Raw genomic sequence first — 22,960 nt, forward strand, 5'->3', positions numbered from 1 at the left:
GAAGCAGAGGACAGGTCTAGAAGGAGGAGCACAGAGTAATGTAGATGCAGAGGACAGGTCTAGAAGGAGGAGCACAGAATAATATAGAAGGCGGAGGACAGGTCTAGAAGGAGGAGCACTGAGTAATGTAGAAGGCAGAGGACAGCTCTAGAAGGAGGAGCACAGAGTAATGTAGAAGCAGAGGATGGGTCTAGAAGGAGGGCACAGAGTAATGTAGAAGGCAGAGGACAGGTCTAGAAGGAGGAGCACAGAGTAATGTAGAAGCAGATGATGGGTCTAGAAGGAGGGCACAGAGTAATGTAGAAGGCAGAGGACAGTTCTAGAAGGTGGTGGACAGGTCTAGAAGGAGTAGTATGTGAAGGACCACCAATCACACAATGAAATTAAAAATAGATCACAATGGTGTACACCACCTGAATGTTATGTATGTTGAGGGGAGGGAAAAGTGGAAAGAATGTGATCTAGTAATATATAACTTTTATTGATATGCTTTAAAATTGACAATAAAGATAAAAATCCAATGGTGCAAACGGGTATGTGCGAGTGACCCCCAAACTCACATACCCGTTGGCCAAATAGCCAGTATAGCAATATGTGTTGTTGTGAGATTCACATTAGAATGTGTGCTTCCAGCTTAGGTAACTATAAAAGTTACATTGGGTCCTGTGCTGCCAAAAATTGGCAAGCAGCACAGTATGAATAGGTTCCAGCTGCCAGCAATGTAGTGAGCGTTGTATAACAGAGAGCGAGATATACTCGCAATTGAAGCCGGCCGAGACCAACTGTTTGACAGTCAGCTGTGACAGAAGTCCACGAGGCTAGTCGGTGAGTATGTAACCGCTGATGTCACAATACGACCCAGGTATGTGCTATCAAGTGGTATTACTGTTGAGTTCATATAAATTTATAAATGTGTTGGCAAGCGGCACAATGTGAACAGGTACTAGCCAACTGATCTCTCACGATAGTGCTCCAGAGGCCGGAGCAGCAGCGTGATAGATAGCTGTGGCTGGTGTGATGCAACGGCGCCCAGCTGTCAGCTGGAGCAGCAGTGTAAGTGAGTCATCTGAATGTCAGACTCATTCCATATAATGCAGGGCCCGGCATATACGTTGTGCCCGGGAGCGGGACAGCAAGACACTAATCCCGCAGGTGGACAGAGCAGCAGTGTAAGGTAGACCGTACGGTGGGTAGCCGACGACGGTCAGCCGTTAAGTAATGGATCACACCCAGCTGCTGACATGAAGCACAGCGGGGTGTATTACGAGCTGCACTGTTGTGCTCGTGAGACAACTGTCAGCTGTCAGTTGGTGCGTATCGGGATAGTATTATGCTGGTAACCGATTGATTATTGCTGTGCAGCAAAGGCCATGTATTGCACCGTGGATTATAAAAAAGTGCTTAGGTATGTGAGTTTGGGGGTCACTCGCACATACCCGTTTGCACCATTGGATTTTTATCTTTATTGTAAATTTTAAAGCATATCAATAAAAGTTATATATTAATAGATCACATTCTTTCCTCTTTTCCCTCCCCTCAACATACAGGTCTAGAAGGAGGAGCACAGATTAATGTAGAAGGCGGAGGACAGGTGACACTTTAAAGGAGTCTGTGTGTAAGATGTGACTGCTAAGTGATAAGATAATTCAGAGATCCTGCACACACCGCACAATACATGCTGCTTCCTCATACTTCACTGCCAGGACCTTCCATACATACATACTTCACTACCAGGACCCTACATGCATACATACTGGACTGTTAGGACCTTCTGTGCATACACGCTGGACTGCCGGTACCTTCCGTGCATACACGCTGGACTGCCGGTACCTTCCGAGCATACACGCTGGACTGCCGGTACCTTCCGTGCATACACGCTGTACTGCCGTCACCTTCCGTGCATACACGCTGTACTGCCGTCACCTTCCGTGCATACACGCTGGACTGCCGTCACCTTCCGTGCATACACGCTGGACTGCCGTCACCTTCCGTGCATACACGCTGGACTGCCGTCACCTTCCGTGCATACACGCTGGACTGCCGTCACCTTCCGTGCATACACGCTGGACTGCCGTCACCTTCCGTGCATACACGCTGGACTTGCGTCACCTTCCGTGCACACACGGAAGGTGCAGTACACTTCTGTAGGAGTTACGGGCCTAACAAGGCCACCCAGAGGTGGGAGCCGCATCTATCAGACATTTCTAGTATATATCCTGGGGAAAATTGTCCGTGTTGGGAATACCCCTTTATTCCATGTGGTGACCGCTCTGAGAAGATGTTTCTCTCAATGATGAATAAGTGAGGTTCTGTATTTCACACATGATGTTGTCCCCTGTATGATTTCCATCTCCTTCCTTTATAAAGACTTATACCTTCAGTGTATACACACTGGACTGCCGTCACCGGCCGCGCGTACACACTGGACTGCCGGTGCCGGCCGCGCGTACACACTGGACTGCCGGGACCTTCCGCGAACCGTGGTTGATGTCTGTCTTACAGATGTGAACAAAGTGTCAGTCACCCGGTACACTGAAGTACAATTACTATCCGGTAAAACAATCTACAAGGAATAGGGAAATACTGTAATAAATAAGAATTTTAGATGTCCCTGAAGATCCAGGATCTCTGGGGTAACTTCTAATATCTGTAAAAACTTATATTAGGGGTGTATTAATTCATGAAGGGCATTTGTCACATTTCCCACCAGTCTGATCTGTTAGTAGTATATTATATAGCAGGAGGACCTGAGCAGATTGTGTCTCTCCATTCACTTCTATAGGAGTTACAGAAACCATCTAACAAGGCCACCCAGAGGTGGAGCCGCATCACAGACATTTCTGGCATATCCTGGGGGGAAATGTCCGTGTTGGGAATACCCCTTTATTCCATGTGGTGACGGCTCTGAGAAGATGTTCCTCTCAATGATCAATAAGTGAGGTTCTGTATGTCACACATGATGTTGTCCCCTGTATGATTTCCATCTTCTCCTTCCTTCATAAAGACGTCTGCAGTACTAGATCCTCCAGTTCCTCCAGTTTTCTCATCTTCTCCTCCACAACGTTCCTTCTCCTGAATGACCCACCAAGGATGGACAAGGACAGGAATGAGATGAGCAGAAGAATATTAGACTTCACCTTGGAGATCATCTACCTGTTGAGCGGAGAGGTAAACTTTTCTACATTATAGAACAAGTTTTATTCTTCAGACTTTCCACCATTCTTGTAGTAGTCTTTGGCCTCGTTCTATTTTCTCAATGTCTTTTTGTAGGTGAGGTCTCCAGTATTAGAGATGTGGGGTCACTAGAGCTCTATACAGCGGGGTCAAAAACTCTGTCTTTCTACTGAGGGGGGAATACTGTGTTCAGTTCTCTAAGTGTCTCTCTCCATACACAGGAGTACACAATAGTGAAGAAGACATCGGGTGACTGTACGACTCCCATCATCCATGAGTCAGGAGGATGGAGCAGTAGTCAGAGCCCCATCACAGAGCCTCCCCCTCACTCCCGGATACATGAGAAGAAGATCTTAGAACTGATCTACAAGATGACTGAGCGGCTGACTGGAGAGGTGACACTGCTGGGAATACTGGGAAATTCTACAGTAACAGCACTGGAGGTGTCTGTGTGATGACTGTATTATTGTGTCTGTCAGGTTCCTATAAGGTGTCAGGATGTCACGGTCTATTTCTCCATGGAGGAGTGGGAGTATCTAGAAGGACACAAGGATCTGTACGAGGAGGTCATGATGGAGGACTACCGGCCGTGCACATCACAAGGTGAGATATAGATATATAATTTATATATTATTATTTTTTGTTGAAGTGTTAATTTCGTCATGTGCAGTATATAGAGACATGTGATTCCTGATCTTCGATCACACGTTCCTCGCTTTGCTGCAGTTCTGCACTAAGGGATGGTCACAGATTTGTTGTAGAAGTTTCCATATAACTGAATGTTGTTGTTTTTGCAGCAGGTGCATGAATTTTTACTAACCACAATCAGATGAGTTAGACAATCAGAGATTTCTGCCTCCATTTCTCCATGTGTGAACATAGTCTTATATAACCAGTGACTGATCTGCGCTGCTCTTATAATCTCTACAACATGAGGAGTGTAAAGTTCTACCATGTGGGAACAGCGAAAATGACAATCATGTGGAGAGATAACAAAGAGTTAAATATCTTCCTTGTAAGACACAATATACAGGGTCACTGGTAGTAATGTAGAATGTGGATCCAGGGATCTTACCGATTGTCAGTCGGGGGCAGGGAGGTATTTTCTACTTTATGTAGAATTGGGTCTCTGTCGTGTGATGATTGGTTTTTACCTTCTTCTGGATCTACTGGGATTCGTTATATATATTAAATACTTGCATTTCCCATAATTTAACAATTATAGAGCACATTTTCTTAGAACTTTGCATTGTGCTGTCCCTCTGTTATTCCTCCTAGAAATGTATGAATGATGTCACATCTAGGTGTTAGCAGCCAGGGGCGTGTCCATTCAGTCTGACAATGTCCAGTCAGTGCTGACAATATCAGAAGGTGTAGGGACACGACTCTTTCACAAGGGGAATGGTAACACCGTTTTCTCAATTTAATCTTACATTTCCAGTAGGAATTACAGAGGAACGGCATAACGCAGAGTTCTGAGAAAAGATGCTCCAGCATTGTTGATTTATAGGGAATACAAGTATTTACTATACAGACGTGTGAGGAGAGCCGAGCAGTCCTCTATAAAGAGTGTTTTTTGCCTTCCTCTGCATGAACTGGGGTTTGGAAGTCTAAAAAGTTTAAACTTGATGGACTTAGACCTTGTTTAACCCACTAACTATGTAACTATGTAAAATGTCTCTCTCTGTCTATCCTCATCAGCCCTAACATTAAAACCACCTGCCTAATATTGTGTAGGTCGCCTCCGTGCTGCCAAAACAGCTCTGACCCATGGATGGAGACGTGGCCTCTCCATGGTTCTGGCACAAGACGTTAGCAGATCCTTCAAGTCCTGTAAGTTGTGAGGTGCGGCCTCCATGGATCCGACTTGTTTTTCCAGAACATCCTAGAGATAATCGATCAGATTGAGATCTTGAGTACCTTGAACCATTCCGGATCAATATTTGCAGTGTCACGTGGGCATTATCATGCTGGAAGAAGGTGCTGCCATTAGGAATAACACTGCCATAAGGGGGTACTTATCTGCAGCAATGTTTAGGTAGGTGGTACATGTCACATTTACATGAATTCCAGGCCCAGCAGAACATTGCCCAGATCATCACACTGCCTCTGCCAGCTTGTCTTCCCATAATGCATCCTGCTGCCATCTCTGTCCCAGGTAAGCGACGCACCCGGCCGTCCACATGATGTAAAAGAAAATGGGATTTATCGGACCCAGCCACCTTCTTCCATTGCCCAGTTCTGATACTGCCTATTGTAGGCACATTTGGTGGTGGACAGGGGTCAGCATGGGCCCTCTGACTGGTCTGCGGCTACGCAGCTCCATACGCAGTAAGCTGCGATGCTCTGCGTGTTCCGACACCTTTCTATTAGAGCTAGCAGTGACTTTTTCAGTAATTTGTGGTACAGTAACTCTTCTGTGGGTTGGGACCAGATGAGGTCCCCACGCACATTAATGAGTCTTGACCGCCAATCACCCTGTTGCCGGTACACTGGTTGTCCTTCCTTGGAGCACTTTTGGTAGGTACGAACCTTTACATACCGGAAACACCCCACAAGACTGGCAGCTTTGGGGATGCTCTGACTAATTTGGCCCTTGTCATTGTACACTTCTCCGTGTTTCAAACACATTAACTTAAAGAACTGACTGTTCACTTGCTGTCTAATATCCCCCCCATGTCAGGTGTCATTGTCACGAGATCATCAATGTTCTTCACTTCACCTGTCACTGGTTTTAATGTTACGGCTAATCGGTGTATATATGGAGGAGGACAGTGTGGGTTGTCTCTATCATGGTGCTGTCATGGTCTCACAGAAAACCAATTTCCGATAAGTGTAATCAGAAATATTATTTTTTCGCCATTCACCATAAGAGCACCAGGGAAAGGAATCTTAGGGGTATATAAAATGTTGACTTCCCATATAAGCAGGTTGGCAAGGGGCTCTTATAATAGGACCCCTGCGTCCTTATGATTTCACCTGTATTCACAATCTTAGGAGGCAAATGCAATTGGATACAATTGTGGAGCAGAAAGCCGTTGGTTCCCCACCATTCACTCTGGTAGGCCACTATAGGATCTCAAAATTGTAATTTCGGCTCTGATCAGTAAACCTAGAATGTAAGGTGTAGAGAGAAGTGCCTGATATATAGACAAATCTACAGTAGTTATGTATTCAGTCACTGTGTGTTTCCTACAGATGGATCCAGTAGGAGAAATCCACCAGAGAGATGTCCCAGTCCTCTGTATTCCCAGGACTGTCAAGAGGAAAATCACAATGTTCCAGAGAATCATCAGGTAGATGAAGCTGAGCCCTATACCAGATCTATATAGGGGGGTGTGGAGCTTTTTGGTCCTGTGGTTATAGATTTTGGTGGTTTCTTATGTTGATCTGTTAGATTCTTCGCACTCTCTGCTGTATTGTACTGAATTGTTACATATGTGAAATCAGGGGGAAGATCTGACTAATATTAAAGTGGAGGATGAAGCAGAAGAAGAGCGGGTGATGGGTGATCAACCATGTTACAGTGAAGTGGAGGAGGAAATTCCAGGAGCTGTTACTACAGGTCAGTAATAATGAATTTAGAAAGTGAATTGGAAGGTTTGTTAAGGTGGGGTTCCTCCTTAGTTCTACATTACAGTAACCCGTCGGACAATGTGTTCTACATAGTGCAGGACCTGAGGGAGCTGTGACTGCACATAGAAGTTCTCTACAAAGTGTTCTATGACTCCGGTCATGCACTAGGCTTAGTGTCAGATTTTGGGAGGCACCAGCTGCGCAAACCACAGAGATCTGAGAAAACTCAGTTTAACCACTTGGGCACCGAGATCAATGCTGATGGGCGGCTCTCATTGACATTTCCAGCCTTGTACTGTATGAGAAACCCTCACAGTGTCAGTTTTTATTGGCGTTTTTCCTGTCTTTTCTTTTTCAGGCAGATTTTACATGACCGTATATAGTAAAATATAAAATGCCCTGCACACAATGGGTGTTTTTTTATTTGTGTTTTTTTCTGCTCTTTTGGTGTTTTGCTTCCATGGCATTTTTATCAAAACGCAGCATGCTTCTCTATAGAACCTGAAAAACGGCAGAGAAAAATGTTACAAATGTAGGAATAAAAAAAAACTCCAGATGAGATGCTTGTAAAACACACATGAAATTCATGGCGTCTTCAACAACTCAAGAGTTGACACACATGAAATTTCTGTGACTTTTTCCATTCATCTGTATGAGGTTTGCAGAAATTCATGCACGGAAACGATTGTATTCACATGAGTCTCAGCTGCAGAAGTTTCTGTAACAAATCTGCCACGTCTGAATTTACTATAAATGTCAGTACATTGTGGGGGACCTACATATCGCCAATCACTTACAATTTGCGGGAAAGGGTTCAACATTATTTTGTTATAGTCAACAACAAAAAACATACATTTTGGTACTTTTCTAATTTTATTTGGTTCAACCATTACAAATCTCCTAATAATAACATCTGAGAAGAAAGATCCTCATTATAGTTCTGTATTTAATATGAGGCTGCGACAAGAATTGAGGAATTATTAGAAAACACACAAGGTCCCCATGACCACTCTGCACACAAGTCACAAAGGGATTTTTTAGTTTTTTTGGGGGGTAATTCAATCTTCCAGATCCATGATTATTAGGAAGCTCGTATTTCACATGTAATTATTGTACATACAAAGACGTTTCAGTGATGATCACCTGCACTCAGAGGCCACTTCACTAGGTCCACCTTATTAGTACTTGATAGGACCCTCTTTCCCCTTAGAACAGCCTGAATTCTTAGTGGAATGATATAACAATGTACTGGAAACCTTTGTTTCAGATTCTGATTAATAACCTCACTCTGTCTATTCTACTGCATCTTAAAGATGTTCTATAAAATTGAGATCCGGTGACTGTGCAGCCATTAGGATATACAGACCTCCTTGTCATGTCCGTGAATTCAGCCGGAGATGTGTTCTTTGTCTCATGAAGCATTGTCTGTGTCCGAGATTAGATTGTCAATGACAATACTAGGTTCTTGTAACAAAGTGATTCCCAATTGGTATTAAAGGGTCAAATGTGTTGGCAGAGGACAGGTGGGTGTTATGGAATTGCAAGTTGAGCGATTACCCAAAGGCTGCTGGAGACTGCCGGGAGAGAGCGTGCAAATAAAACTGCAACCTCAAATCCGTCACCACTCTGGACGATAAAATCTAAGGCTACCCTAAGGTTTTCGCCAGAGCCGACCACAAGGTGGGATGGTCTTTGCAGCATAGAACCCAGATTGTTTTAGCAGAATTCAGTGTTAGATAAGAGGTGCAATGCAGGCAAACGAACAGGATAACCAGACAGCCAGAGGGTAAACAGAAAGTCCAAAACAGAGCAAGTGGAAATCAGGTACAGCAGAGGTTAGAACCAGCCAGGAGCAGATAATCAAAATTGGTAAACAAGGGGTTAACGAGAGACTAGCCGATGTCGGTTTCCAATAAGTCCAGAAGTCAGAAGTACAGGGAGTGTCACAGCTTGATCAGAAGACTAGGAAAATCACAAGCAAAGACCAGGTGGAGGAAGCCAGGTATAAATACAACCCCACACCTAATTGGCAGAAAGACATAGAAAAGAGATAGGCTCAAAGTAAAACAGAACCGCCCAGAAGCTAGAACAGTAGTCATGGTGATCTTAAGTGAACAGGCGTTTTCCTAACAATGGGATTGTTAGACAAAGTTATGTTTTTTTTTAAATATGTTTGAATTAATCAAGTTAAGGTTTATGTAGTATAAGTGGTGACCGGATGTAGGCCAGAATCCCGGACTAATTGATAGATTTTAAAGCACACCTTGAGCTTTGAAAGTTCTTGCAAATAAAAGCAAAACTGTACAATTTTGACACGATTTTTGTGGGGTCACTGCAAAATGCCACGATTTCCTGCGATTCTCTGCAAAAGACAAATTTTTAGCATGACATGAGAAGCTGCATGTACAGGGTTATCAGTAATTATTGAGAAATACTTGGAGCAAACATTAGACATCTAGGGCAAAGTGCACAGAGAAATGCTGGGACTTCATAAAAAATCTTTAACAAAGCAGAGAGCGATGCAAGAAGCTACTGCAAGGATTACATGAGACAGTTCAGGCAGGCTATGAGTACAGGAAGCTTTACCAGAGAGAGTCACCCGCATTTTCTGCAGTCTGTTTACTCTTCACTGTGCTAGAGACTGAATTTGCAGGACAACTGAGGGTGGACAACAAATTATAGAAAAGGAGTTACTAGTGGCAGTAACTTCATACAGACTTTGCAAGGATAAAACAGAAATTTTTTTGAAGATTTAAAATAAGTTTTTAATGAAAAATCCTTTTAAAGTGTTTTTTAACTGGTTCCCGACCACTGGCTGTGTTTTTACGGCCAGCAGTCAGGGTCCTTAAAACCCGAGCCATAGACTTTTTACGGCTCGGGTTTTAACTTGCTGCCCGAGCGATCGGGCAGCTGAATGTCGGGTCTGACGAGGACCCTGAGGAGAGGATAGAAGCAGCTTTCGCTCCTTCTATCTTCTCTGATCACTTGCACACAGCGCTTAATGAACGCTGTGTATAGGAATAGAGGCAGCGGCCACGCCGCTGTCTCTATTGCTCCCGGTGTTCATGTGACTGGTCACATGATCGCCGGGTGCCGTTAGTGACAGACTGCTGCTGGGTCTTACTAGACCCAGCACAGCCCTATTAGTGACAATCGTCACTATGAGAGGGCTGATTTCCCCTCTAACTGGGGCTGCTGTGCAGCTCCAGTTACTGTGGAAAAGCATGGTGTAAAAGAAAGAAAAAAATCTATAAAGTTCCCCAAAGGTCTTTTTTGACCTTTGAGGGACAGACCATAGTAATAAAAAAATAAAAGTAAAGTAATGTGCAAAAAAAATTAAATAATAAATACACATAAAATACCCACCGCAAAAAAACTTTCCCCTCCTGCCAATCATTGTCGTAACACTAGCCCGGACCCAATTACCCTAATATAGACATGTAATATATTAAAATTTACGGTAGACAATGACGATCACAAATAAAAGGTCTATTTTAGGGTAAAACTATGTTATTACCCAAAAAAATAGCTGAAACGTAAAAAAGCTTATTTTTTTACTATTATTTTCAAACTTTAAGAATAAAAATTCTAAAATAGCAAAAAGGATGTGTATAAAAACGATAAAAAAAGAAACCTGCATTGTCTACGGAAAAAAATATCGCAAAAATCATGTCGTTAGCCCAACAAATTAAAAAGTTATAGCCATTTAACTAACGCGTGCTAAAAAGGGCTAATCTGTGTCTTGTCCTGAAGGCTCAAAATAGCCCGGTCCTGAACAGGTTAAAGATTTATAAGGCTGGAATTAGTCATTCCGTCTTTGTGGTAGTTTTTGTGCCAGTATTTGGTGCAGTTTTTTTTAGCTAAAGCAAGCGAGTGGTGGTTTTGAAGGGAATGGCTCAAACCTTTCCTTCCTGCTGGATCCACTTCTGATGGACTATAAAACTAATAGGTCATAAATTTGTCTTATTTGTGCTTTGAAAAATATAAAAATCACAAAATCCATTTTTAATCCTAACAGAAGATGCCAATGAGAACTCGATCAATTATGAAGTAGAAGATGAAGATATCAAGCAGCAGTCTTCAGGAGAAAACTTGAATATCATTAATAAACATCAAGGACTTCACAGTAAAGATCTGTTATATATTTCCTCTAATCATGAGGATTCTTCTCCTGACCAATCACAGATTGTTACCACAAGTACAGCTCCGAAAAGGGGTAAAAGATTTCAATGTGGTAAACCGGTCACAAAAATCTCTGGTCTTTTTAAGCACAGAAGAATCCACACAGGAGAGACGCCATATACATGTTCAGAATGTGGGAAATGTTTTACATACAAATCACATCTTGTTATACATGAGAGAAGTCACACAGGCGAGAAGCCATATTCATGTTCAGAATGTGGGAAAAGTTTTACATATAAATCAAATCTTGTTATACATGAGAGAAGTCACACCGGAGAGAAACCGTATTCATGTCCAGAATGTGGGAAATGTTTTACACAAACATCAAGTCTTGTTATACATGAGAGAAGTCACACAGGAAAGAAGCCATATTCATGTTCAGAATGTGGAATTTTTTTTACAGACAAATCAAATCTTGTTAGACATGAGAGAATTCACACAGAAGAGAAGCCGTATTCATGTTCAGAATGTGGGAAATGCTTTGTACGAAAATCACATCTTGTTAAACATGAGAGAATACACACTGGAGAGAAGCCATATTCATGTTCAGAATGTGGGAAATGTTTTACAGATAAATCACATCTTGCTGTACATGAGAGAAGTCACACTGGAGAGAAGCCGTATTCATGTTCAAATTGTGGGAAATGCTTTGTACGAAAATCACATCTTGTTAGACATAGGAAAACTCACAGAGGGGAGAAGTCATTTTGATGGTCTATATATGGAAAATGTTCTCATGGAAATAAAAATGTTAAACTCATCAGAGAATAAAAAAAAATATTCTTGTTTGCAATGTGGAAAAATCTATTTTTAACTCGTCATGTTATTCACAGACAATAACCCCTTGGCGACGCAGCCAATTATGGCCTTGTGAACACAGCCCCATTGTTTTAAAATCTGATGTGTCACTTTGTGAGATTAATTTAAACGTCCTTTAACCTTTCTCGATATCTACCGCATAGCAATGTTGGAAAAGCGGTTCCACAAACCGCTGTACATGTATGATAGGGAGTCTGTACCATCACCAGTGGGTGTCAATTGTACAGTCCTGGCCAAAAGTTTTGAGAATGACATAAATTTTAGTTTTCACAAAGTTTGCTGCCTCGGTTTTTATTATGGCAATTTGCATAAAAGGGGTTGTCCAGTTTACCATGAAAAGCTCTTAATATGTGGCTGGAGGCAAAACAGGACACATACTATACAAGACACTTAATATAAACTCTTCAACCCTTCTGCCTTTTTTTCCAGTTTTAGAAAGCCGTGCCCCAGGTGAAAAAATCCAATCCCCCTCCATCACGCCGCCCTCGTCCATAGTAGCGCGTGATATTGGCAAGCAGAAGACTGAGCTCGTCCATGCCTAAACTATACTGAATTTCCGGCCCCTCTTCTGCGCTTTCGCTGGTTTCTGACTGATCCAGAAACCGTGCAAGCGCACTGGATACTCTTCTGGTGCCATCAGAGAGCAGAGAAGTATCACTGTTAATAAATTGAAGTATGAAGTTCCCCGCTAGTAACTCGGAGAGAGAGAGGCTCAATCTGGGCTACCCAGGGTCGATCCTATCTTCCCGGTCCGGTGACAGGCAGCGCACAGATATTGGAGCGTCAACCAGCGGCTGCCTTCACCGATTGCAGTGAGAACCTCTCAGTGCCCTGGCTTCCCCCCTGCCTCCTCACACATTCCAGGAGCAATAGGTCATCAAAGGCCTCTCCTACACTCCTTCCAACCTGCTACATACTACTGTGGCTTCGGTCTCCTCTCTGGGTATCTAGCACAGCGCAAAAGACTTGCACAAAGGCCGTGACATACTATCATGTCATTTATACCGCATGTACTCCGCCCAGCTTACATATACCCTGATGTACTCCCCACAGATTACATATACCCTGATGTACTCCTCACATATTACATATATCCTGATGTACTCCTCACAGATTACATATACCCTGATGTACTCCTCACAGATTACATATATCCTGATGTACTCCTCACAGTTTACATATACCCTGATGTACTCCTCACAGATCACATATACCCTGATGTACTCCTCACAGATTACATGTTCTCCTCACAGATTACATATATCCTGATGTACTCCTCACAGTTTACGTATATCCTGATGTACTCCTCAAATATTACATATATCCTGATGTACTCCTCACGGATTACATATACCCTGATGTACTCCTCACAGTTTACATATATCCTCATGTACTCCTCACAGATTACATATACCCTGATGTACTCCTCACAGTTTACATATATCCTGATGTACTCACATATTACATATATCCTGATGTACTCCTCACATATTACATATGCACTGATGTACTCTGCCCGTCTTACATATAGCCTGATTTACTCCTCACAGTTTACATATATCCTGATGTACTCCTCACAGATTACATATACCCTGATGTACTCCTCACAGTTTACATATATCCTGATGTACTCCTCACATATTACAGATATCCTGATGTACTCCTCACAGATTACATATACCCTGATGTACTCTGCCCGTCTTACATATACCCTGATTTACTCCTCACAGTTTACATATATCCTGATGTACTCCTCACATATTACATATATCCTGTTGTACTCCTCACATATTACATATACCCTGATGTACTCCTCACATATTACATATATCCTGATGTACTCCTCAAAGATTACATATACCCTGATGTACTCCTCACAGATTACATATATCCTGACGTACTCCTCACATATTACATATACCCTGATGTTCTCCTCACAGATTACATATAACCTGATGTACTCCGCACAGTTTACATATACCCTGATGTACTCCTCACATATTACATATACCCTGATGTACTTCTCACATTTTACATATACCCTGATGTACTCCTCACAGATTACATATACCCTGATGTACGCCTCACAGATCACATATATCCTGATGTACTACTCACAGTTTACATATATCCTGATGTACTCATCACATATTACATATATCCTGATGTACTACTCACAGTTTACATATACCCTAAAGTACTCCTCATAGATTACATATATCCTGATGTACTCCTCAGTTTACATATACCCTAAAGTACTCCTCAGAGATTACATATATCCTGATGTACTCCTCACAGTTTACATATACCCTAAAGTACTCCTCAGAGATTACATATATCCTGATGTACTCCACACAGCTTACATGTACCCAACACATTATAAACTGAAACACCAGTAATTCCCTAAACAAAACTACTACCAAGCAAAACCCGCACTCCAAGAGCCAAGTGGTGCTCCTTCCCTTCTGAGCCCCTACAGTGCATCCAAACAGCAAAGTATGTCCACAAATATGTAATCGCCATACCTGGGAGAACCTGCTAAAACAATTTGTGGGATATTTGTCTATAGTGGCATAAACTGGGCACAGTATATGGGGTACTAAAATGGCATATCTGTGGAAAAATTGCAGTTTTCACATACCTATATCCATTGCGTAAAAAAAAAAAAAAGCTGTGGGGTCTAATGCTCAATACATTCCTTGAAAAATGCCTTGAGGGGTTAAGTTTCCAAAATGGGTTTCTTTTCTTTCACCTCAGCGCCACTTTAATTGTGAACCAATGTTCTATTAAATCGCCAAATTTGGCCTCAAATACGCATGGTGCTCTTTCACACCTGTGCCCGGTCATATGTCCAGGCAAAGGATTAGGGCCACATGTAGGGTGTTTATAAAACCAGGAAAACTGCATAATAATTAAAGAGCTGTCTTTTCACAGTGGCACTTGCTGGGCACAGTATATTGGGCACTGAAGTGGCATAATCTCTTTGTTAATGAACTTGTGGATGGGATTGATAGCAAGGTATCAGGTTTTGCTGACGATACACAACTTTGTAGGATACTTAAAACTCAACTGGACTATAAAGTATCACAGATCTAGATAAGCTGCAGCATGGGCAAAGACATGGCAGATTAAATTTAATGTCGATATATGTAAAGTAATGCACATAGGACGCAATGTTAGTATTAATGCATATACATTAAAAATAATAAAACTGGGGAAAACGGAACAAGAGAAGGACCTGGGTATTCTGGTAACAAATAAGCTAAGCAGCAGCACTCAATGTCAAGCAGCAGCTGCAAAAGCAAATACGATTTAAGGGTGTATAAAAACAGAGATTAAAAAACGGTGATTCAAATGTAATATTACCCCTCTATAAATCCTATGTAAGGCCACATCTAAAATATGGAATTCAGTTTTGGGCTACAAATTGTAAAAATGATGTACAATGCAATCGGAAAATGTTCAGACCCTTTAAATTTTTTCACATTTTGTTAGGTTGAGGACTTTTGCTAAAAAAAAAAAATCACGTGATTGATTTTTCTCCATCATTCTGCACTTAATACCCCTTAAAGACAAAGTGAAAACAGAACCGGTCTCTTCAGCGATGTTCGATTGGGTTCAAGTCACGTCTCTGGCTGGGCTACTCAAGGACATTCACAGAGTTGTCCTCCCGCCACTCCTGTGTTGTCTTGGCTGTGTGGTTAGGATCATTGTTTTTTTGAAAGGTGAAACTTTGTCCCAGTCTGAGGTCCAGAGCACTCTGGATCAGGTTTTCATTTAGAATATATCTGTACTTTACTCCATTCATCTTTCCCTCAACCCTGACCAGTCTCCCTGTCCCAGCCGCTGAAAAACACCCCACAGCATGATGCTGCCACCGCCATGCTTCACTGTAAGGACGGAATTGGGCAGGTGATGAGCAGTGCCTGGTTTCCTTTAGACATGACGCTTCGAATTGAGGCCAAAAAGTTTCATCTTGGTTTCATCAGACCACAGAATATTGTTTCTCACAGTTTGAGAGTCCTTTGGGTGTTTTTTTAATTTCTTTTTTGAAAACTCCAGGCGAACTGTCATGTGTCTTTTACTGAGGTGAGGCTTCTTTCGGGCCACTCTGCCATAAAGCCCAGATTGGTGGAGTGCTGCAGTGATGGTTGACCTTCTGGAAGCTTCTTCCATTTGCACACACGATCTTTGGATCTCAGCCATAGTATCCCTTGGGTTCTTGATCGCCTCACTTACCGAGGCCCTTCTCCCCCGATTAATTCGTTTGGTGGGGCGGCCAGCTCTAGGAAGAATCCTGGTTGTTTCAAACTTCTTCAATTTAAGAATTACAGAGGCCACTGTGTTCTTGGGAACTTTCAGTGGAGCCGAAAAAATGTTGTACCCTTCTCCAGATCTGTGCCTCCACATCGTCTTGTCTCTTAGCTCTACAGGCAGTTGTTTCCTCCTCATGGCTTGGTTTTTGCTCTGATATGTATTGTAAGATGTGAGATCTGTCATGTGCCCAAACAGCAGTTTATGACCACATATGGGGTATTTCTGTACTCAAAAGAAATTGCTTTACCTATTGTGGCAATCTTTTTCTTCTATATTCCTTGTGAAGATAAAACATTTTGACCTACAGCTAAATATTATTGGAAAAATTTTAAATTTTTGTTTTTACAGCCCAATTCTAATAAAATCACCTGTGCGGTCAAAATGCTCACTACACGCCTAGATGTTTTGGCACCTGCAAGGCCTCTGCAAACCTATAGTGGTGCCTGGAAAACACTAGGGCCACATATGGGATATTTCTAAAAATGGCAGAATCAAGCTAATAAAGATGGATTTGAGTTAATTTGGTAACACTTACTTTCTAAAGATATGTTTAGCACCAATTTTTTTAACTTTTAAAAAGAAAATGTGCAAAATATTACTTTTTTTTAAGGAATCAATTCATTTCGGAGGTTGTTTTAATGGGTTTATATATTAAAAAAACATAAATCACCCCATTTCAAAGACTGCACCTCACAAAGTATTAAAAACGGCATTAAGGAAGTTTGTTAACCCTTTAAGTGTTTTGCAGGAATTTTAGCAATATTGAGGTAAAATGTAAAATAATAATTTTGTATTTTTTTGCACATATTCAATTTTAATCACATTTTTTCTGGTGTTAACAGGGAAATAAAACACAATATTTATTACTCTGCTTCTGCTTTTAGAAATACTCCATATGTGGCCCTATTGTACAACTTGACTGAAACACAGGCCTCTCAAATGAGGGTGCACCTTGTGCATTTTAGGGCGTCCTTTTCAGGTTTGCAAAGAAATTAGGGAACCAAAACATAAGAAACGCCTCTAAAAGGATCCCATTTTGGAAACTAAACCTTTTGTAGTTATTAAGTGAGCATTTTGACCCCATTGGTGTTTCATAGGTTGTAATAGAATTAGGCAGAGAGAAAATGAAAAAATATATTTTTTCAAATAATATGTAGTTTTAGCTTAAAATGTTTTATTTTCACAATTGGTAATAGTTGAAAATAAGAACTAGGCTTGCCGGATGTCTAAATAACTACATTGGATTATCTCCAATAACATTTATTGTTTTGTTTTTTTAATTTATACACCAATTATTTTTTTTATCGAATAGCCGATAAATCTAATTCTTCTTTTCCAGTTAGTTCCCCATGACGGTACCACCCGGGGAGTTTCCAGATGAGTAGATTAGGGAAGGACTATAGCCTGAAGGTTTTTACATCTTAAGGCCCCAGGCACACAAATTTATTTTTGACGCAATTCATCCGCAAATCGGCAGGTGAATTGCGGCCCCATTCATTTCAATGGGCCCATGCACACAACCGTGGTTTCCACGGTCCGTGCATTTCCCGGTAAGCCTGGACCAAAAAAAAAATAGGACATGTCTTATTACGGTCGCATTTTCTGGTCCAGGCTCATTGAAATGAATGCACATGGCAATGTGCACGGCCCATAATTTGCGGGCGGCCGCAAATCACGGTCCGTGCACACCACTACGGTCGTGTGCATGAGGTCAAAGGCTAGATCAACAGATGTCTACAGCTCAAGTCTTAGCAGGTTGGCGGCTTTGCAGATCTGCTCTAGAAATGCACCTGCTTTTTCTGCCCATAAAGATGCCATGGCACATGTAGAATGGGCCTTTAATTTTCTCGGCACTTGTAGATTTTTGAGCGAGTAGCACTCTTTGATTGTGAATCTGATTCACCTCGCTATTGTATCTTTAGAGGTTTTTTTTTTTACTTCTATTCTTTATGCAGAACTGAACTAGTAAGTTTGAGTCTATTCTAAACTCTCTAGTTGTCTTAAATCAAGGCCTTGATGAAGGAAATCTAAAATCTGATATAGGGCTGGTTTAGTTTTGTCTTGAATCTCATTCCCACACCATGAACAGAATCTTCTCCACAACCTTAAATATATGAAAGGCTGGTCTGAAGAGTGGAAATTACACTGACAACCCTTTTTTAAGAACGCCCTCTCAGGATCTAAGCTGATAGCTTAAATTGTTATGGGCTTTGGTGAAGCAACAGACCCTGGTAGAGAAGATGGTGCATGGGTGGAAGAATTAGTAGATACTCTATTGCTAGTAGAGGAGAAAGAACCAGCTTCTTTTTGTTCAAAGGCGAACAATTAGTATTACTGTAGAGAGTTCCCATTGTATATTTTAAAGAACCTTTGGTATTAGCGGCATAGGAGGAAAAGCGTAGGCCATATATACCTCCCACTGCTGAGAAAAGAGCGTCTACTTATCTGGACTTGTCTATGGAATTTATTTAGAAAAAAGCAGGAGACTTTGTATTTTTTGCAGAAGGGAATAGATCTATTTGAGGAATGCCCCATGGATGATGTCGACATAGACCTCTTTGTTTAAGGACCACTTCCCTGGATCCAGATGGTATCTGCTGAGAAAATCTGCAATAGTATTTTCTATGCCTTTTAGATGAATAGCAGAGATAGGAAGTATATTTCCTTCTGCCCAGGAAAAGATCTTGGGAGTGCTAGTTTCTGAAGAACAGGAGATCTAGTGTCGCCTGATATCACAAGTAGGTGACCTTTGTGACATTGTCTGACATAATTTTTATGTGCTTTTGTCTTAACTGAGCAGGGGCTTCCTTTAAGGCTTCCCAGAAAACTCCTAACTCGTGGAATATTTTAGGATTACAGACTTATTTCCTTAGTCCAGAAGCTTTGAAGTAAAGTATTTTGTAGATATGCCATCCATCCTTTGACTGGTGTCTGTTTGGGTGGTAGAATTCATTTACTGCTGGTTAGTTCTTAATTCTTACTACTCTGGTGTAACGGTTTGTTTCCAGGTTTGTTATTACTGTTTGGGTTAAGGAGTAAACATCTACCCCCTACCTCCTTTGTAATAGGACCATCTGCCCAACTTTTTTTTTCCTTATATTCCTGAGTTTGAAATTTAGTAATCCAAAAGGACTGCTTCTTTTTGCTAATTTTGTTTTTCCTCACGAAAGTCCTTCTTTTTGTCGGTGACGCTCTCAAAAATCCTGCCTAACATGGGCTTAACGACATGTTCTCTGCTAAAACTGATGGAGCACCTCTTATTTTTGGACACAGGAGCCCCAATCCAGGATTTAATCCACAATGCTCTTGTAGTGAAATTAGAAAGCACTCAGTCACAAGCCACAATACCAACTGTTTCGGCAGATGCATCATTTTAAATGATTCTTCAATTCCTATATATATATATATATATATATATATATATATATATATATATATATATATATATATGTATATGTATATATATATATATGTATATGTATATATATATATATATATATATATATATACACACATATATATATATATATATATATATATATATATATATATATACAGTGAAGGAAATAAGTATTTGATCCCTTGCTGATTTTGTAAGTTTGCCCACTGTCAAAGACATGAACAGTCTAGAATTTTTAGTCTAAGTTAATTTTACCAGTGAGAGATAGATTATATATAAAAAAAAAAAAAAGAAAATCACATAGTCAAAATTATATATATTTATTTGCATTGTGCACAGAGAAATAAGTATTTGATCCCTTTGGCAAACAAGACTTAATACTTGGTGGCAAAACCCTTGTTGGCAAGCACAGCAGTCAGACTTTTTTTGTAGTTGATGATGAGGTTTGCACACATGTTAGATGGAATTTTGGCCCACTCCTCTTTGCAGATAATCTGTAAATCATTAAGATTTCGAGGCTGTCGCTTGGCAACTCGGATCTTCAGCTCCCTCCATAAGTTTTCGATGGGATTAAGGTCTGGAGACTGGCTAGGCCACTCCATTACCTTAATGTGCTTCTTTTTGAGCCACTCCTTTGGTGCCTTGGCTGTATGTTTCGTGTCATTGTCGTGCTGGAAGACCCAGCCACGAGCCATTTTTAATGTCCTGGTGGAGGCAAGGAGGTTGTCACTCAGGATTTGACGATACATGGCTCCATCCATTCTCCCATTGATGTGGTGAAGTAGTCCTGTGCCCTTAGCAGAGAAACACCCCCAAAACATAATGTTTCCACCTTCATGCTTGACAGTGGGGACGGTGTTCTTTGGGTCATAGGCAGCATTTCTCTTCCTCCAAACACGGCGAGTTGAATTAATGCCAAAGAGCTAAATTTTAGTCTCATCTGTCCACAGCACCTTCTCCCAATCACTCTCAGAATCATCCAGATGTTCATTTGCAAACTTCAGACGGGCCTGTGCATGTGCCTTCTTGAGCAGGGGGACCTTGCGGGCACTGCAGGATTTTAATCCATTACGGCGTAATGTGTTACCAATGGTTTTCTTGGTGACTGTGGTCCCAGCTGCCTTGAGATCATTAACAAGTTCCCCCCGTGTAGTTTTCGGCTGAGCTCTCACCTTCTTCAGGATCAAGGATACCCCACGAGGTGAGATTTTGCATGGAGCCCCAGATCGATGTCGATTGACAGTCATTTTGTATGTCTTCCATTTTCTTACTATTGCACCAACAGTTGTCTACTTCTCACCCAGCGTCTTACTTATGGTTTTGTAGCCCATTCCAGCCTTGTGCAGGTCTATGATCTTGTCCCTGACATCCTTAGAAAGCCCTTTGGTCTTGCCCATGTTGTAGAGGTTAGAGTCAGACTGATTAATTGAGTCTGTGGACAGGAGTCTTTTATACAGGTGACCATTTAAGACAGCTGTCTTTAATGCAGGCACCAAGTTGATTTGGAGCGTGTTAGGGTATGTGCACACACACTAATTACGTCCGTAATTGACGGACGTATTTCGGCCGCAAGTAGTGGACCGAACTCAGTGCAGGGAGCCGGGCTCCTAGCATCATAAATATGTACGATGCTAGGAGTCCCTGCCTGTCCGTGGAACTACTGTCCCGTACTGAAAACAACGTTACAGTACGGGACAGTTGTCCTGCAGAGAGGCAGGGACTCCTAGCATCGTATATAACTATGATGCTAGGAGCCCGGCTCCCTGCACTGTGTTCGATCTGGTACTTGCGGCCGAAATACGTCTGTAAATTACGGACGTAATTAGTGTGTGTGCACATACCCTTACTGGTCTGGAGGAGGCTGAACTCTTAATGGTTGGTAGGGGATCAAATACTTATTTCTCTGTGCATAATGCAAATAAATATATATCATTTTGACTATGTGATTTTCTGTTTTTCTTTTTATATAATCTATCTCTCACTGGTAAAATTAACCTAGCCTAAAAATTCTAGACTGTTCATGTCTTAGACAGTGGGCAAACTTACAAAATCAGCAAGGGATCAAATACTTATTTCCTTCACTGTGTGTATATATATATATATATATATATATATATATATATATATATATACACATACATACACTACCGTTCAAAAGTTTAGGGTCACTTAGAAATGTCCTTATTTTTGAAAGAAAAGCACAGTTTTTTTCAATGAAGATAACATCAAATTAATCAGAAATACACTCTATACATTGTTAATAAGGTAAATGACTATTTTAGCTGCAAACGTCTGGTTTTTAATGCAATATCTACATAGGTGTATAGAGGCCCATTTCCAGCAACCATCACTCCAGTGTTCTAATGGTACATTGTGTTTGCTAACTGTGTTAGAAGGCTAATGGATGATTAGAAAACACTTGAAAACCCTTGTGCAATTATGTTAGCACCGCTGTAAACAGTTTTGCTGTTTAGAGGAGCTATAAAACTGACCTTCCTTTGAGCTAGTTGAGAATCTGGAGCATTACATTTGTGCGTTCGATTAAACTCTCCAAATGGCTAGAAAAAGAGAGCTTTCATGTGAAACTCGACAGTCTATTCTTGTTCTTAGAAATGAAGGCTATTCGATGCGAGAAATTGCCAAGAAACTAAAGATTTCCTGCAACGGTGTGTACTACTCCCTTCAGAGGACAGCACAAACATGCTCTAACCAGAGTAGAAAGAGAAGTGGGAGGCCCCGCTGCACAACTGACCAACAAGACAAGTACATTAGAGTCTCTAGTTTGAGAAATAGACGCCTCACAGGTCCTCAACTGGCAACTTCATTAAATAGTACCCGCAAAACGCCAGTGTCAACGTCTACAGTGAAGAGGCGATTCTGGGATGCTGGCTTTCAGGGCAGAGTGGCAAAGAAAAAGCCATATCTGAGACTGGCTAATAAAAGGAAAAGATTAATATGGGCAAAAGCACACAGACATTGAACAGAGGAAGATTGGAAAAAAGTGTTATGGACAGACGAATCGAAGTTTGAGGTGTTTGGATCACACAGAAGAACACAGGGAAGAAGCAGGCAGCTGGTATTCTATCTGTAATGGAGTGGCTAGCGCCGTGACCAGATCTGAACCCCATAGAGCTGTTGTGGGAGCAGCTTGACCGTATGGTACGCAAGAAGTGCCCATCAAGCCAATCCAACTTGTGGGAGGGGCTTCTGGAAGCATGGGGTGAAATTTCTCCCGATTACCTCAGCAAATTAACAGCTAGAATGCCAAAGGTCTGCAATGCTGGAATTGCTGCAAATGGCGCATTCTTTGACGAAAGCAAAGTTTGAAGGAGAAAATTATTATTTAAAATAAAAATCATTATTTCTAACCTTGTCAATGTCTTGACTATATTTTCTAGTCATTTTGCAATTCATTTGATAAATATAAGTGTGAGTTTTCATGGAAAACACAAAATTGTCTGGGTGACCCCAAACTTTTGAACGGTAGTGTAT

At 41.3% G+C, this 22,960-nt stretch overlaps 1 protein-coding gene across 1 annotated transcript in view; it reads left to right on the top strand.

Annotated features, from left to right (window-relative positions):
* Window positions 1–11,725, top strand: part of LOC142702106 (uncharacterized) — a 98,925-nt gene extending 87,200 nt beyond the window's left edge. The window contains exons 5-8 of the mRNA XM_075848172.1: window positions 3,699–3,777; window positions 6,373–6,470; window positions 6,625–6,739; window positions 10,769–11,725. Coding sequence (XP_075704287.1) covers window positions 3,699–3,777; window positions 6,373–6,470; window positions 6,625–6,739; window positions 10,769–11,643 — 1,167 coding nt within the window. The 3' untranslated portion in view covers window positions 11,644–11,725. The remainder of the gene's footprint in view (window positions 1–3,698; window positions 3,778–6,372; window positions 6,471–6,624; window positions 6,740–10,768) is intronic.
* The last annotated feature ends 11,235 nt before the right edge of the window (window positions 11,726–22,960 follow it).

Source organism: Rhinoderma darwinii, chromosome 1, assembly GCF_050947455.1.
Source record: "Rhinoderma darwinii isolate aRhiDar2 chromosome 1, aRhiDar2.hap1, whole genome shotgun sequence".
NCBI lineage: Eukaryota > Metazoa > Chordata > Amphibia > Anura > Rhinodermatidae > Rhinoderma > Rhinoderma darwinii.